The 16,169-nt window shown below is 34.5% G+C and overlaps 1 protein-coding gene across 8 annotated transcripts in view; it reads right to left on the bottom strand.

Annotated features, from left to right (window-relative positions):
* The window catches only part of CUNH9orf85 (chromosome unknown C9orf85 homolog), a 70,249-nt gene that overhangs the window by 31,875 nt on the left and 22,205 nt on the right, over positions 1 to 16,169 (bottom strand). For 5 of the 8 annotated variants that reach the window (XR_015440117.1, XR_015440116.1, XR_002392425.2 and 2 more), the window contains exons 1-2: positions 6,693 to 16,169; positions 5,430 to 5,536 (exon numbers count right to left, since the gene is read on the bottom strand). The exon at positions 6,693 to 16,169 is cut by the window's right edge and continues 21,992 nt beyond it. Coding sequence is in view for 3 of the 8 variants with exons in the window: in XM_087184100.1 (XP_087040226.1) it covers positions 5,430 to 5,536; positions 6,693 to 6,836 (251 nt within the window). In the remaining 5 variants the exon portion in view is untranslated. The remainder of the gene's footprint in view (positions 1 to 5,429; positions 5,537 to 6,692) is intronic. The other 3 variants (XR_015440118.1, XM_004838132.4, XM_013069676.3) reach the window with 2 other exon arrangements.

Raw genomic sequence — 16,169 nt, 5'->3', positions numbered from 1 at the left:
GAGCCTCAAAACATTTAAGAGGACCAAGCTTTTTTTCTTTTTATTTCAAGCACTCGTTTATTGATTGCTGGACCAACAGAGGTATCTGAGTAGGAGTGAGAAGGGATGTAAAGATAACTTTAAAGGGGGACAAGAATTTATTCAATGGAATGAAGTATGAAGAAACAAGGGCTGTACTGGAATAGACAAAGGGATTAAAAATTGAAAAGCAGGGCCAGGGATTTAGCTCAGTGGTTTCACCGCCTGCTGTGCAAGCGCAAGGAGCCGAGTTTCATCCCTGGTACAAAAAAAAAACCAAAAAAAAAATTGAAAAGCAGAAAGTTAAAAACTATCAATCAGGAGGTGCTAACTATGTACCTGGATGTGAAAACCCAGGGAGTGAATTTCTTCAGTAAAAAGACTTAGTGAAAAAGCAAACAGTTGTTTAGGTATAAAGCACCCACCAATGCAAAATGAAACTGTCAGGCCCCAATATCACTGGAGCAATGCTGGTTCCAAGGCAGGATACATTAGCTCTTTTATTATTTACTTGAAATGTTTTGCGATTAAATATAACTTATCTCACATCATTTAAGGTCCCCACTTAGGACAGTTCTGTTTCAGCATGTTGAATTCATGGGGCTCCTAAGTAAGCTTTTGTTTCATTAAAGAATCCTACAGCTGAGAAGTCTGAACATCAGTGAACCAAGACATAGAACAACTCAGTGCCTTGGCCTAGCAAGTATTTATCTATTTTCTGTAGATTAGGTTTTCTTGACTAAGACATTCTGTCTGCTCTTTTTGCCGGCACAGTGCTGGGGATTAAACCCAGGGCCTCATACATGCTAGGCAAGTGCTCTACCACTGAGATACACACCCAGACCACTCCACCAAGACACTGCTGACAGACTGAGCTGGACTTGTCTCTGTTGTACCAAGCTGTCCCATGTACTACAGCTGCATCCATGGCCTCTTCCTACTATGTGCCCATAATGTCCCTTCCTCGTCCCCCAGTCACAACAATGAAAAAGTCTCCAGACATTACAGAATGTCCCCGGGGGAGCAAAAGTCCCCCTTCCCCATTGACAGCCTCTGATATAAAGGACTTACATATCCACTTATAAACTCAGACCGAGTCTGTCTGTGGCCTCTTGTTTTATACAGCTCCTCCTATCTTTTCTACTACTGTGGCAATGGTGAACCTGCTCTAATGATGTATTAGTGGTGACTTTTTTTTAAGGTGAAAAGAGGAAAAGTAGACTAGAGAATCTAATGTAAAGGTGGGTATTTGCCTTTCACACATTTATATTAATAGGAGGAAAGGCTGCTTGGTTACCTGAAACAGCATTTCAGAACCTCAAAGCAAAACCCATTTATCTTTCCATGGATACATACATTAAACAAGAAAAGCAGGGTGGCACGCAGCACAGTATGTGGTACTCTGTAGTATACAACTTCCATAAACAATACTGGTGACACTTGTAAAAATGAATGAAGTATTGGGCTCAGGTTGAAAAAGGAGAAAAGATCTTTGGAATGAATAATACAATACTGAAAAATCATTTTGAGGGAGTGGGAAAACCAGGCTTTGGGATCTGATCAATTTGCATTTGAATCTTAACTGGCTCTGCTTTACTTATGTCTCTGGTAAACATTTAATTCCTCTGAGCCCAGGATAAAGAAAATAACTCATTTCATTTCTGGTTTTGCATTGCTTGAGGAAGAGAATAAAACCCTTTGATCATTTATATTTCAAGTTCCTGGAAAAATATAAATGTGCATAAATGGTTTTTAAATACAGAAAGTAGTAAGATTACTCCCCTCTTTCTCAAAGAGTTACATGCATCATTTTATAAGATCTCTTGCTTTTCCAATAATCTAGCTGTATACCCAAAGTTATCTGAGGTATTTGTGAATGATTTAGGACTAATCAGAAATGGTAATGAATAATTTTATCTTTGGGTTTCTTTTTCAAAAGCCAAAAACAAAGTGACTGAAAAGTGAAGTTTTTATATAAAACGTCTTAGTTTTGTCCAGAACCACAATATGTATATTCTTAAAGTCTGAAAACCTCTGACTGAAGTCTAACAATAATTACGCCTTTCAGTGTCAGGGAGATGTGGCAGGCACTGCAGCAGCCCTCTTCTAGGGAGCAGCAGGTACCAGCCTTAAAATGAAGACATCAGCCAAAATGGGGGCAGGGGCAAGTATCATAGAGATGGAGCCGATCTCTATATTACAGTGTATAAACAAGTGTGGGAGCTGGTTCTAGTGCTTTTATCTTTATGAGCCTTTTACTTAATTTCTCTAGGGATCTAAAGTTTTATGGGGTGCAGTGGCACATGCCTGTTATCCCAGCTACTTGGGAGACAGAGACAGAAGGACTGCAAGTTCAAGGCCAGCCTGGGAAACTCTGGAAGACTCAGTCTGAAATAAAAAAAGATCTAAATTCAGAGCTATGCAAAATTCCCAAAACTTAGGCTGGGGATTTAGTTCAGTGGTTCTGGTGCCTACCTGGCAAGCGCAAGGTCCCAAGTTTGATCCCCTGTACCAAAAAAAAAAAAAAATTCCAGAACTTAAACAGTAAAATTACATTACTAAAATACCGGTAAAGGGGAATGTTCTACAATAAAATAACTGTTTCTATATCCCAGGGGGCAATTCTTTTGCATGAGCTTGGCCTTCTTTATTCCTAGAGATCTTTTCTTGGCTTTACTGTCTTGATTCTGTATCTTAGTGTTTATGCAATATTGTATTTTCCTCATTTTGCATTTAGTGTGAGCTAATATAGGGCTAACCACATCTAACCCAGTGTGATGTAGAACAGCTCCTTAGGTCCTCTTTAGCCCTCCTCCTTCCTGACGCAATGGTCTCTTACTGGGTTCTGAGCCACCATATGGCTTAGGTTGTGGCAACATCATCATCATCATCAAGTCTCCTGGACTTCGACAGTTCCAAGACTGGACACCGTTGCAGATCATTGAGTCAATGTGTTCATATTCAGCATCCTTAAGGTTGCTGTGTTATAAATGTTCAAGAAAACTAAATAAAACGATGCACCACACAATGATGTTTTAGTCAATGAAGGATCACTTGTATGACCGACTTCCAGGGCAGTCTCATAAGATTACATCACTTATAGCTTCTTGGTATTCTTAGCTTGTGCTCAGTACACTTTATGATGTTTGCGCAACATGAAATCACCTAACGAGGCATTTCTCAGAACACATACCTGTCATTAAGTGACATGTGACTGTACAAAAATTTGATACCAACACTGTTTCCTTTCAATTTGTTTTCAACTGAATCTTGTGTCCTTTGGAATAAAAAGTTGCTTCTCTGAGGACTTAAAGTATACAAAATTTTCTGGTCATAAAAATACATGTTTGGAAGAGAAAACTAAGCACTGTCTAAAAAAATTCAGAAATTTTACAGCAAAGTCTAGCATTTTGAAAATTCATAATTAGTATGATATGATCCTTCATATACTGGCATACTCATAATGAAGCTAAACATAGGCTACAACAGATATTAAACACATTAAAGACAAGAGATTAGATTAATGGATGAGGCAGGAATGTTCTTAAGTGGTTTCCTTTGTTACATAGCACTGGTCCACTAAAATGCTGTGGCTTCATAAACGTTTACTGTCTACACTCCAAATTATTTTGGGAAATGATGCTACCAAAGGAAAATGTAGATTGGTGATAAAGTTTTAAAATACCTTTATGGAGAAAAGCCTTGTTGAAGATGTGCAGAAAGCTGAATACCTTATATTACACCTATTAACTAAAGGGACACGATTTGTTGCACAACCAACATCTAGTTACTGTCTCGAGAACACAGTTAATTCATTCATGGAAATCTAAAATTGGAGCGTGCAAACATTTTCCCTCCTACTGAATTTCCCTTCTGCTAATGTGGGCTAGTGAGCACAAAAGTGATCAGATTTTAAAATATTTTTCTTTTGGGAGGATATGCTGGAAAACAAAAGAAAAAAACCAAAAGAAGGAATTTCTGAAGCTGTCTAAAAGGGGAGTCAAATATACCTGTAGTAAATAATATTAAAAATTCTGCCCTAAAAGAGTAGCACCAGGGGAAAAAAAATTCTAAATAGACTACTTTAGTTTATCCTTCTGAATGGCTAAATAAAATAAAGCAACAATAAATATGTTTTCAATAGCTACCACATTAAAATTTATGTAAAAATATGCTAGTTTTTATATTAAATATAATCATTTTCTCTTTCACACAGCAGTTGTCATCCAATATTGTCCTTACTCAGCTGAGCTAAAGGATGCAAGGGAGCAACACAGGATGTGCAAGAGCCTGGGAATTACAGAATGGTTTGGGACAGAGGGACACAAAACAAAGTCTGGTATTGCTTCATTAATACACCAATCTACAAATGAATACACCTGTAAGTTACGAACTAGTGATTCACTTATGATATCAGATCCAAGACATTTCAGTAATCTTCATGTGTTTAATTAAAAGGTAAGAACCCCTTTATTTTTTTATTTTGCTTTTTGAATGATTTATACTTTGGGTTTCTCATTAAGAGAAAACACAATTTTTTTTTTTTTTTTTGGTACCGGGGATCGAACTCTGGACCTTGCACTTGCAAGGCAGGCAGCAGAACCACTGAGCTAAACCCCCGGCCTTTGAAACCACACAATTTTTAACTTTAGGTAGACTTTTTGGAGATGGGGAAGGGATGTAGGTAGGGATGGAGGGAGAAGGGAAGAAAGAAAAGCAGAGGGAAAGTAAAAAGGACTAAGATGTGACACTGTACCAACTCCCCATGATGAACTGTATTCATTATGTATTGCAAACATATACTAATAAAAAAAAGAAAAAACTCAAAGATATACAGATGAAAGGGTATTTTAATAGGGAGAAAATACATTATAATGGGATTATATAACCTATTTCAAATAAAAATATTAACTTTACTGGAATTTAACAAAGATTAAAATAATTCAAAGTATTAAAAGTAGATGTTTCTTGATCTCCAGAGAAACTGCTTTTTTAAAAAACTCACTCTAGCTTGAGGAAGTACAAAAATTTCTAAAAGTTTCAAAAAAATTCAAAAGGTCAGAACCCTTTTAAGAATAATCTATAGTATATATTGTTACTTAATTGGTGAAAAATAGAATTTCCAAAATAAACTTTCTCCTCTCTGTCCCAACTTCCCTTTTATAGATAATTTTTATAAATAATTTTCTACCAAAATGGTACATTATTTATTGATGAAAAGAATGGATGAGAGTGATGAATCTACTTTTCCATCTGTCTGCCACCACAAACCAAGATTCAGCATGCAAGACAAAATTCTACAAGGGAGAATGAAGTTAGTTTTAAATTTACTTAACATGAAAGATAGGAAGTAAAATAATAAATATAATACATATATACATATGTTACTGGTAAGGTAATAAAAAACTCACCATTTTTTAGGTTTTGATAATGGTTTATATTTGCTGTATTTTACCCGCCATTCAAGAACTTCTTTACAATGCTGACATACTCCATCATGAAGTTTTGCATTAATTTTCTTAAAAACAAATAAAAAAAACAAATTGAGAATTTCACTTCAGCCAGAATGGCAAGCTTTATAAAAAGGCACATAAAAAGTATAAATGTTTTATAAACAATAACCTAACTTTATATAACATTTCATGATAGATTATGTATTTTATATATATTATTCAATTTGGTTCTTCACAAAGGCAATGGTTCTTAAAAGGGGTTAGCTCAGAATCATTTAGAAAACTTTTTAACTTCCTGATAGGTATATTTTAAGAAACCTTACCTAGTAATCCTGATGTGTATCATATTCTGATTGGTTAAAACTCATACAGTTAAGACAAATGTGTTTTACTATATGTTGATTACACCTTAATAAAAATGTAATTAAAAACTAGTTTATATTTTAAGACTACTGTTTCAACAATTCAAATGGTACCAGGGAGTTGATTAAACTGGGAAATCAAAGAATCCTGAATTATCTATCACTCTGTCAGAGACAGCAGACTATGAAACTTAAGATATGCCAGGGAGAAGCAGGCTGAAAGCAGGAAGGCAATTCTTTACTCAATTTAATTCTTTGTTTTAGAAAAGTTCCTCCTGCTAACCTGGTTTCATCAGAATAGAAAGTATCTGTGACTGTGAATAGCTTAATGTGCAAAGGGCTTTAAGAAAATGTTTTAATTACAATTCTCTTCTCAAAAACTGTTGAGATGGCAACATCTTAAAATGTATGCTATGTTCTCTGTAATAGTTTTATTTTTTTTAACACAGTCATTTGATTCAAGACTTAGATTGTGTATTTTCACAAAGTATTCTGAGAATTCTCTGATTTCTTTTGGATGAGGAAGGTTGGAAATGAGTAGAGGGCATTATAATTCTTTTTAAACTTCTTTCGTTTCCTTTCTTTTATTTCTCAAGGGGAAAAACACATCACAAAGATACAGATTCTTTGGGAAGCTATGTGACAGTGAGTTAAAAGCTAATGCTTAGATTAGATCATCTGAAAGAAAAAACTTCTGAAAAAGAGCTTGGTATTTTTGAAACCTCTGAATAAAGTGAACTAATTTGACAAAACATTTATTCGAAGAGAAAATATTTCAAGGGTATTTTCAAAAACTATGTTAATCCATGAATACATTATATTTGAGTTAATTCTGGTTAAAAAACATTCTGTGACTTACGAATTGTGTGGAGGTCGGTTCCTTTCTTCCTGACAGAGAGAGTTTCTGAGAAAGGAAGTTGTTTGCCACTGTGTTTGCACCCTCCGTGGGCCATTGCTGCCTACACACCGGACTCTTCTGTCTCTCAACCTTGGTACTCTTCATTATCACACACAGGGCTGGCTAACCAACACACACAACTGAAGTTCACAACTGATCACTTGTTCTCACTGGCCTCTCTGTCGCCTTTTCAGTATGATTCCAGTATGGATGTGATGTAAGCTTTCTAATGAGAACATTCTTAGAATACATAACATTTCATTACCCTCAATTTTATTACATGTGCCTGTTATCATATTAATTAGGCAGCATTATTTGGTTTCCTGTTTGCTTCTGTATCCAATTTCTGACCAGTTCATCTTGATTTACAAAGCCTTGCATCATTTGGAAACTGGTTTCTTTAGGGTGGATCAACAGTAGAACAAAACAGATCTTTGTGAGAACTTGTTCTGTGAGTGATGTGTGAAGCAGTATAAATGGAGATGTTGTACAGAGTTCACATGACTGACTGGCATGGCTACAAAATTAAACTTGATGTGTTAAGAAAAGACTAAGGAGAAGAATGAGAATAAGTAGCATTTTCACTTAAAAACAGGTGCAGAAAGAAAGAGAAGTGTGCACTCCGTTTTATCATATTTTAGCAAACTAGAAGTGAATCCAGTCATGTAAGCAAAGAAAAATGAATCCTAGTTCTAAGAATTGTTTTACCTGGGGCAAAGGACACAGCAATCTTACTTTATCCCTGTGCTTACAACTAACCCTATTTTGGCAATCAATTTTAATATATTCTTCATAGTAGACGATCATAGGTTAAGGTTAAGATTTAAGTATGCCCAAATATAAAATCAAAACTCAATTTTTTTTAAGATAATTTAACTCAATTATTTTCCAGATTTTCAAGGAGGGAGAAAGCTTAAACTGAACACTGAGTCAGTTAAAGAAAACCTTACTTATTAAGTGAATACTTTAAAGTTAGAATAAACTTAAGTATATCAAAAGACATTCTTTTTTTTTTTTTTTGTACCGGGGATCTAACTCACACTTGTGCTTAAGAGGCAGGCAGCAGAACCACTGAGCTAAAAATCCCTGGCCCCCAAAAGACATTCTTAATACACACCCCTTAAAATGTTTCAGCCAACGTAGTCCATAAAACATGTATATTTTAGACTAAGTAATGCTATTCTTGCTCTAAGCGTGCTGTTGTCAGACCACATATCTATCATAATATAATACAGCAATCTAAATGGGATGGAGACTTCCAAAGGCAGCAGAAACTGTAAATATAACGTGTTTCAACATACTGACATTGAAAAATATTTCATAAAATAAGTATCATTTAATAGAAGGATGATACTATTGCGAGAGGGAAGAAAACTGAATACTATTCAAAAACTACTAATGTAATTTTTCTGTAGGACCTATATATAATTCTTTTTTGGTACTGGGGATGGAACTCAGGACCTTGCGCTTGCAAGGCAGGCAGCGGCACCACTGACCTAAATCCCTCGCCCCCCCTATATATAATTCTTTAAGAAATGTTAAAGATAAAACAACTACAAATAGTGTATTTTACTTCCTTTAATTAAAAAAAATGAAGGGCCAGGGATTTAGCTCAGTGGTTCCAGCACCTGCCTCGCAAGCACAAGGTCCCGAGTTCGATTCCTGGTACAAAAAAATGAAATTATCAAAGGAAAATGCCAATTCCTCCTACTGTTGAAAATTTATTTCTAGGGACTGGCCTTTGTCTTTGCCCTACTCTACTCCTTGCCTTAAAAAAAAAAAAGGAATTTTCCTCTTGCAGGGTGTGGTGGTGGTGCATGTCTGTAATTCCAGCACTCAGGAGGCTGAGGCAGGAGGATCGCCCTGAGTTTGGAGTTTTGAGGCCAGCCTGAACTACAGAATGACACTCTGTCTTAACAGCGTGCTCCCCAAGAGAATTTTACTTTAATATAGCTACAATTGTGTTACTGCAGAAAACAGGAAATTTTATATATTATTTAATTACACTTAAAAATGCACTTTTAAACTTTCTAGAAACATTTCCCTATTCTTGAAATAAACTACATTACTTTACTTTTTTTTTCTTTTTTTTTTCTTTTTTTTGGGGGGGGTACTGGGGAGTGAACCCAAGGCTCTGCTTATGCAAAAAGAACTACTAGTGAGCTACACTACCTGCCCTACATTATTTTAAATCCTTTTAACATAGCTAGAACATTGTTGGATATAAAGAGCCTCATAAAATAAAATAAAATTTAAAAAATGATGGCAGAATCAGGATGAAGTAAAACTAAGGGCAAGTAGGGGAAAGTTCGAAAGTACCTGGACTACAGCTGGGAGGCACGCCTGCTAGAGAGGGTCGGTAAGCAAGACCAGAGCTTTCAGCAGCCAGTGAAGCAACTCAACATCTGTAACACGCCACAGTCAGTTTCTCAAGAGCCGCACAACTATTCTTGTATTGAAACACAGTTTCATCTTTCCCAAAAAAGCCATCATACAATCCAGTAAACAAAGGTCTCAAAAACATCCTACAACACAGAGCATTTCACAGAAATGTTTTCTGCCCCAGTTCTCAATGTAAGCCTGTGTTATCATGCCCCGATTGCAGTAAAAAAGAAGTTATTCTGAAGAATGCAACGTAGGCACAGATCGCCAGTGGTCATAGATTTTCACAGGAACACACTGCGTTCGATATGGTCATCTTCAATAAATACTATTTCCCTCAACTGAAAATGTCTATCTTGCAGAAAAGTTTTAGCACACAGCCACATACATACTACCTTGAGATAATCATTAACATGTTACCTATTAGCTTTTGTGTGTGTGTATTCTTAAAATAAGTGAAGGACATGAAGCATTTCATCTCTTACTACTCATCATATCTCAGAAATATACTTTCTCCTATTTAACCACTCTAGTACCATACCTAAGAAAACTGAAAATAACTCCATAACATCCATGAATGTAGCCAGTGTTGACCGAAATTTCCTGTCTTTCAGAGCTGTTCCCCCTACCCCAATTCTTACCACCAAAACCAGGATCAAACCAGTATTCAATTCAAGTGCTGTTGGCTGCTACCTCTTTAATATAATTTTGTATTAATTTTTTTAAAAGACTATCTTAAGTCAGTTTTGAAGTACAGTATACATACTGTAAAATTCATCCATTTTAGGTATACATACAGTTCTATGGATCTGGCAACCAAAATACACATTTCCTTCACTCCAAAAAGTTCCCTCGTGTTCCTTGGCTGACAATTTCCTTTACAACTTATCTTCCCTAGGCAACACAAATTTTTATAACCTGTTACTGTAGTTTTGCTTTTTCCTGTTCCTGTGGCTTTTGCAATATAAAAAGAATGATAAAGTATAGTCATTTGAGAAGCTTACTCCATTCATTGGTTTAATAGTGTTCCATGGTATGGCTTAGTATGATGTTTATTCATTCATTTTGAGTTGCTTATAGTTTTGGGTACACATAAATATTCACATACAAAATTTTATATGGACATTTTTTCCCTTGAGTTAATACCTTGGAATAATGTGGTTAGTTTGTATGACAATTTTATAACAAAGTTTTTTATTTTAGTTTAGTTTTTGGTACCAGGGATCAAACTCAGGACCTTGCTCTTGCCAGGCAGGTGCAGCGCTGCTGAGCTAGATCCCCAGCAATAAACAATTTTTTAAAACTAGCTGTACCATTTTGCATTCCCAACAGCCACCTATGAAGATCCAACTTTCTGAATGCCTTCTGGCACTTGAAATTGTAAATATTTTTTGCTTTAGCTATTTGAAAAGAAAGGTAGTGTTCTCACTATGATTTGTTTAAATATTCTGTCCATTTTTAAAAATGTGTTTATTAGTACATGTTCAAAGTAGATAATGCTTACGCTCCTTGTGTGGAACTGGTACATGTACATAACACATTTTAATTCCTTGTTTTATTCCCTTTCACTTCCCTTCCTTCCATCTTTTGATCCCCTTCCTACTTGAGAGAGATCTCTCTCCCTATTTCCTATTATCTATTTTTATTTTCGTCTTTTTTTTTTTATATTTTGAGTTTCTTATATAAGAGAAACCCTTTGATATTTAAGATTGTATGTCCAATTTATGTCACTTAACATTATGGCCTCATCCATTTCCCTACACTGACTCAAGTTTATCCTTCATTATAGTAGAGTAATACTCCACTGTGTGTAAATACCATATCCATTCATCTGCTGATGGACATGTAGGCTGCTTCCAAGATTCAGCTATTGTGAATTGTGGTGCTGTAACGTGGGTATGCTTGTACCACTGTAATATGTTTTTAAGTCTTTTGAGACGATACCTAGAAGGGTCAAATGGAATTTCTGATTTTAGTTTGTTTTCTTATTTTAAGATATGAGAATTCTGTATATATTCTGGATAACATGTTTTGAAAATATATTTTTCCAATCTGTGCTTTTATTTTTATTATCTTCATATTGCTTTCCTAAAAGTACATTTCAATTTTTTTTTTGCTTAAATTCTTTTATGGGTACATTTTAGGTATACAATACATTTACATTTATTATTGAGTGCTTATACCTATACATGATGTATCTTGGTTCTTATTTTTTTCCCCATTCCCTGTGCTCCCTTCACCCCCTCCATCCTTCCCTATTTACAAAGATTTCTGTTTCCATTTTCTCCTTTTCTCATAAGTTTTCCTTTCCCTTCCCTCCTAAACAGAAACACGAAACTTGCTGGAAGATAAGTTAGGTAGAACTCTTGATGACATTGGCATAGGAAAAGACTTTATGAACAAAAAAACCTCAGTACCACGGGAACTAGCATAAAGAATCAACAACTGGGATCTCATCTTATTAAAAAGCTTCTGCACTGCAAGAGAAACCACCAACAGAGCTAAGAGACAACCTACAATGTGGGAAAAATTTTTTAGTGCATTTCAATTTTAATAAATAATTTGCCAATTATTTTTTATGAACCATACTTTTTATGTAAAATATAAGAAATCTTTGAAGAATGGTTAAATTTTTTTCCACTTGTTTTCTTCTGGAAGTTTAGTAATTTTAAGTTTTATATTTAGTCTCATACATTTGGAATTAACTTCTGTACAGGTACAGTACACTGGCAGAAGTTCTTTTTAAATTACATGTGGATGTCCAATTGTTCCAGCACCACTGAAATGCTTTTGTACTTTAGTCAAAAATTAAATATGTGGGGCTGGGGATTTAGCTTAGTGGTTCCGCCACCTACCTCTCAAGGGCAAGGTCCAGAGTTTGATCCCCGGTACCAAAAAAAAAAAAAAAATTTAATTATGTGCAGCATTTATTTCTGGACACAATATTCTGCCACACATGACAGTCTATGTGACTACTCTTTCACCAATACCACCCTGTCTTAATTACTGTACCTTTAAGATAAGTTCTGAAATCAGTATTGTGAGTGCCCCAATTCTGTTTCTTGTTAAAATTGTTCAACTATTCTAATTTCTTTGATTTTCTGTATAAATTTCAGAATCTTATTTTACCTAGCCTGTTAGGATTTTTGATTAGGATTGTATTAAACTATTAATCAATTTTATTCTGATTGCATCTTAACAATACTGAATCTTCAAATTCATAATGCTGGATTCCTATGATAAACTACACTTTGCTATGATTTATTATCTTCTTTATTTGCTGACAAGTTCGATATGCTAATATTTTGTTGAAGATTTTTGTGTCTATACTTATGAGGGATATCCACAGTTGAGTTTTTTTCCTAATAATGTTTTTCTCTGGCTTTGGTGTCTAGTTTAAGTTACTAGAGACTTCATATGCAAGGTTTAAAAGTACTTAAAATAGAAGATTTTTATATATCTTAGAAGAACTCTAGAATATTTTTAATATCTTGTGGAATAAGCTGAAATTTGTATTTTTAAATGTTTATAAGTATGATATACATTTTTGGCACTACCTCCAATAGTTTATACTAATTAAAGAAGCTTAGTTTCTCATGGTGTAGCTAGCTCTTCATTTAATCATATTTACAAAAGACTTCTAGGAGACCACTTGTCCATGTGATATACAGATAAATATGAATGGGGCAGGTGAGAGAACGATATTCTCTTTCATACAGGACTCATTCTGTTTAGTAGTCTGTTTCTTTCTCTACTGTTAAGATTTCTCCCTTCAATACTTTCTTTGTAAATTAACAGTGGTACACTGTACTGTATAATTTGCTTATGACAAGACTATTACTTTTGTAGATGAAAAATGTTTTGATTTTACAGATTTAAAACAACATGAGCATTTACATATAAGCATCCACACTGTAAAAAGTCAATAAAAATAGAGATAAGCAAAAAAGTTTTATCACCTGGAGATACTTATATTTTCCAGCATTTCAAGCATACTATTTACATAAATTTGTGTTTCCTTACATGTTGCTTTGTAAATTTTTATTAATTTTCCATATTAACACATATGACTTTAAAGCATGTTTATATTGGCTACATTATATTCTCAGAGAAATAATAATTTAATTCATTTCCTATTGGACAATTTGATTATTTCCAATTTCTGACTATATATTTTTTCTTTTGTGAATAAAGAGACTGAACCCATAGATTTCCCATTTACATTTCCAGCCCCCCTTTTAAAATTGTTTTCAGTTTTGAGACAGGGTCTCGCTAAGTTGCCTGAAGTGGGCTTGAACTTTGGTCCTCTTGTCTTGGCCTCCCAAAGTTCCAGGATTACATTTATTGTTGCTATTCTGATAAAGCAGATAAGAATTCCCAAATCTGTACACATTGCATTGCACATAAAAAAAAAAAAAAGACCAAATTTGAATGAGTGTGGTTAATTATCTGGATACTGAAATAAAGTTTCCAAATATTATTTATAAAAATCTGCTCTGCTTTTTAATCCTGGACGCCATCATCATCATCATCATCATCATCATAGTTTTGGGAATTGAAACCATGTTTAGATTCTGAATTATGTTCCTGTCCCTTTTTATTTTTGAGACAAGGTCTCGCTAAGTCACTAAATTGCCCAGGCTGGGCTCAAACTTGCAGAATTCCTCCCAAAATGCTGGAATCACAGGATTGTGCCACCATGCCTGGTAATTAATATTTTTAAAAGAAAAAAAGATACTGCCATTTTCCTTTTCAAAAAGGGAATTTTAAAAATCATTGATAAAATCAACTTATTATCACATTTAGTTACTCCATGATCCAAGATACTGACTCTTACTCATTTACAAGTTTTGAACCTGTGAATCATTTTTTAATGTGATAAAAAGTAACAATTTGAATATCTACCCACTATTAGAAATACATTATTTGAATAACTTCTGGGTTTTACTACTTTTATATGTTTTACTGTTTCTGGAAAAGAGCTAATCATATAAATAGCCCAAAAATACTTCTGAAGTGAATTCTAGTGAAACTCTAGTGAATTCTAGTAAAATTGGTTTTAGTGTAATCTAAGGAAAAAAAATGTAAAATCAGTTACAATTAGTTTACCTTTTTTCAGGAGATTATATTTGTATAACATTTTTACTTAGAGATTAGCTATCAATATTTTAAGAATTCATTACAAAAAAATCAGCCAAATCTCCAACAAATAAAATATTGTACTAGCATTCTAAAATATTTGATATGCATATATATCAAATACATAAACATTTGGAATTTTAATGTTTTAAAATTTTAATTAAAATCTATCTTAGGCAGAAAATGAGATATCTCTTCTGTGAAATAAAATAACTAATTTTCTTCCCTAGTCCTCTGTCATTCATTCTAAATTTATGATACTCCTTAGAACACCAATAATAAGCAGAGAAGTGAAAATACATACTAGAAATACTCAAACTGTTCCTCTTGTTCAATGTATGTACAACATAAATTTTTCCTAGAAGTCAACAAATAATATTTGCTTCCTTCTTCCTATTTCTCTCGTTATTGACAGAATCCTTAACAAATGCCATCTGTAACAATAAACAATCAAGAGTTTCACCCCAAGACTGAATATAAAATGAGTTCTGATCATCTCAAACAGAGGACTATTCTCTCAATAGTTCTCTCAAAGTTGTTCGAGATACTGTCTGTTGCAAACTCTGTACTAGTTTATTTCAGCAGTCAAGCAAATGACCCATTTTTACTGACAAATTTAATACAGACACTTAAACAGAGCCACACCTGCCTAACAGGCAGAAACATGCCATGGCAGTACCTTCTGTCAGGAGAGGAAACCTATTACAGCAATTTTATTTTCCAATTTACTCTCCATGTGTGTGTGTGTGTGTGTGTGTGTGTGTGTGTGTGTGTGTGTCGCTGAGGATAAAGCTCAGAGACTTGCACCTGCCAGGCAGGTGCTCTATTGCTGAAGGACAGGCCCAGGCCCACTCACTTTTAAAGAAAAATGAAAATAAAGTGGTGCTGCAGGTATTTTAATAAATAAGTATTTCTGAAGCTAGATTCTAACAACTAAATGTTGCAATGACAAATTTGTTGCACTTTTAAAAAGACTAGTTACAGCTTGAACAAAGAGCTCTATTATGAAGATTTTTAATTCTCTCCATTCTGTTCCAATTTAGAAGGGCATGTTATAAATGTTATAAGAAATACTTTTTTGTGGTATTGAGAATCAAAACTAGGACCTTGTACATGCTAAGCAAGCACTATACTACTGAGCTACATTACATCCCCAGCCACAAAATAGTTTAAAGAAAGGGTCCACAATGCAAAAATATGCTAAAGAAACGCAGAAGGAATTATCTTTTGACAACAGGGGAAATTGTGCCTTACAACAATTAAAACATGAGTACCAAGTATTTTAAGGTAACGTATTTTCAATTATCTTTTAGTACCTTTTAGTAAATAATCCAAGAAAAATTTCTCTGTATAACACAAATAGCCTTACTGTCAGTTCTATGGGAACCAAGTCTTTTCTTCCTCAAAATTTCACTTACATGTTTGAAAATGTCAATCTAGGAAGTTTCTCTTTCTTGAAAATAGACTTCAGCTAACAGGCAGGATGGTACCTCCAATCCCATCAGGTCCTTTTAAGATTCTCTGCTTTGGGCCGGGGGTTTAGCACAGTGGTTCCGCACAGTGGTTCCGGCGCCTGCCTTGTAAGCGCAAGGTCCCAAGTTCGATCCCCGGTACCAAAAAAAAAAAAATTCTCTGCTTTGTCCTCTTCATCAACATTCTCTTTCTCTCTCAACACACACAGGTGTTGTCTTCCTTTCTTTTCATATTATTTACTTGTAATCTACTAAATGCCCTACTAGAGCTTCAGCAATGAGTGCAATGAAGATAAACATCCAAAACTATGTCTCCAGCACTATTGTCTCTCTAGAGATTTTGATGTTTCAGATTCCATGAGAGATGTCCATTTACTTCCTCACAGAAATCCTTGACACACATTAAATTCATGAACTAAATAGCAATTATTATCTTACCAATAAA

The sequence above is a fragment of the Heterocephalus glaber genome, unplaced genomic scaffold (genome assembly GCF_053883595.1).
Source record: "Heterocephalus glaber isolate CG9 unplaced genomic scaffold, H.glaber_assembly_v1.0 deba00001481, whole genome shotgun sequence".
Taxonomy (NCBI): domain Eukaryota; kingdom Metazoa; phylum Chordata; class Mammalia; order Rodentia; family Bathyergidae; genus Heterocephalus; species Heterocephalus glaber.
Note: the sequence above shows the minus strand (reverse complement) of the source record. Positions and strands in the feature narration are given on the sequence as shown.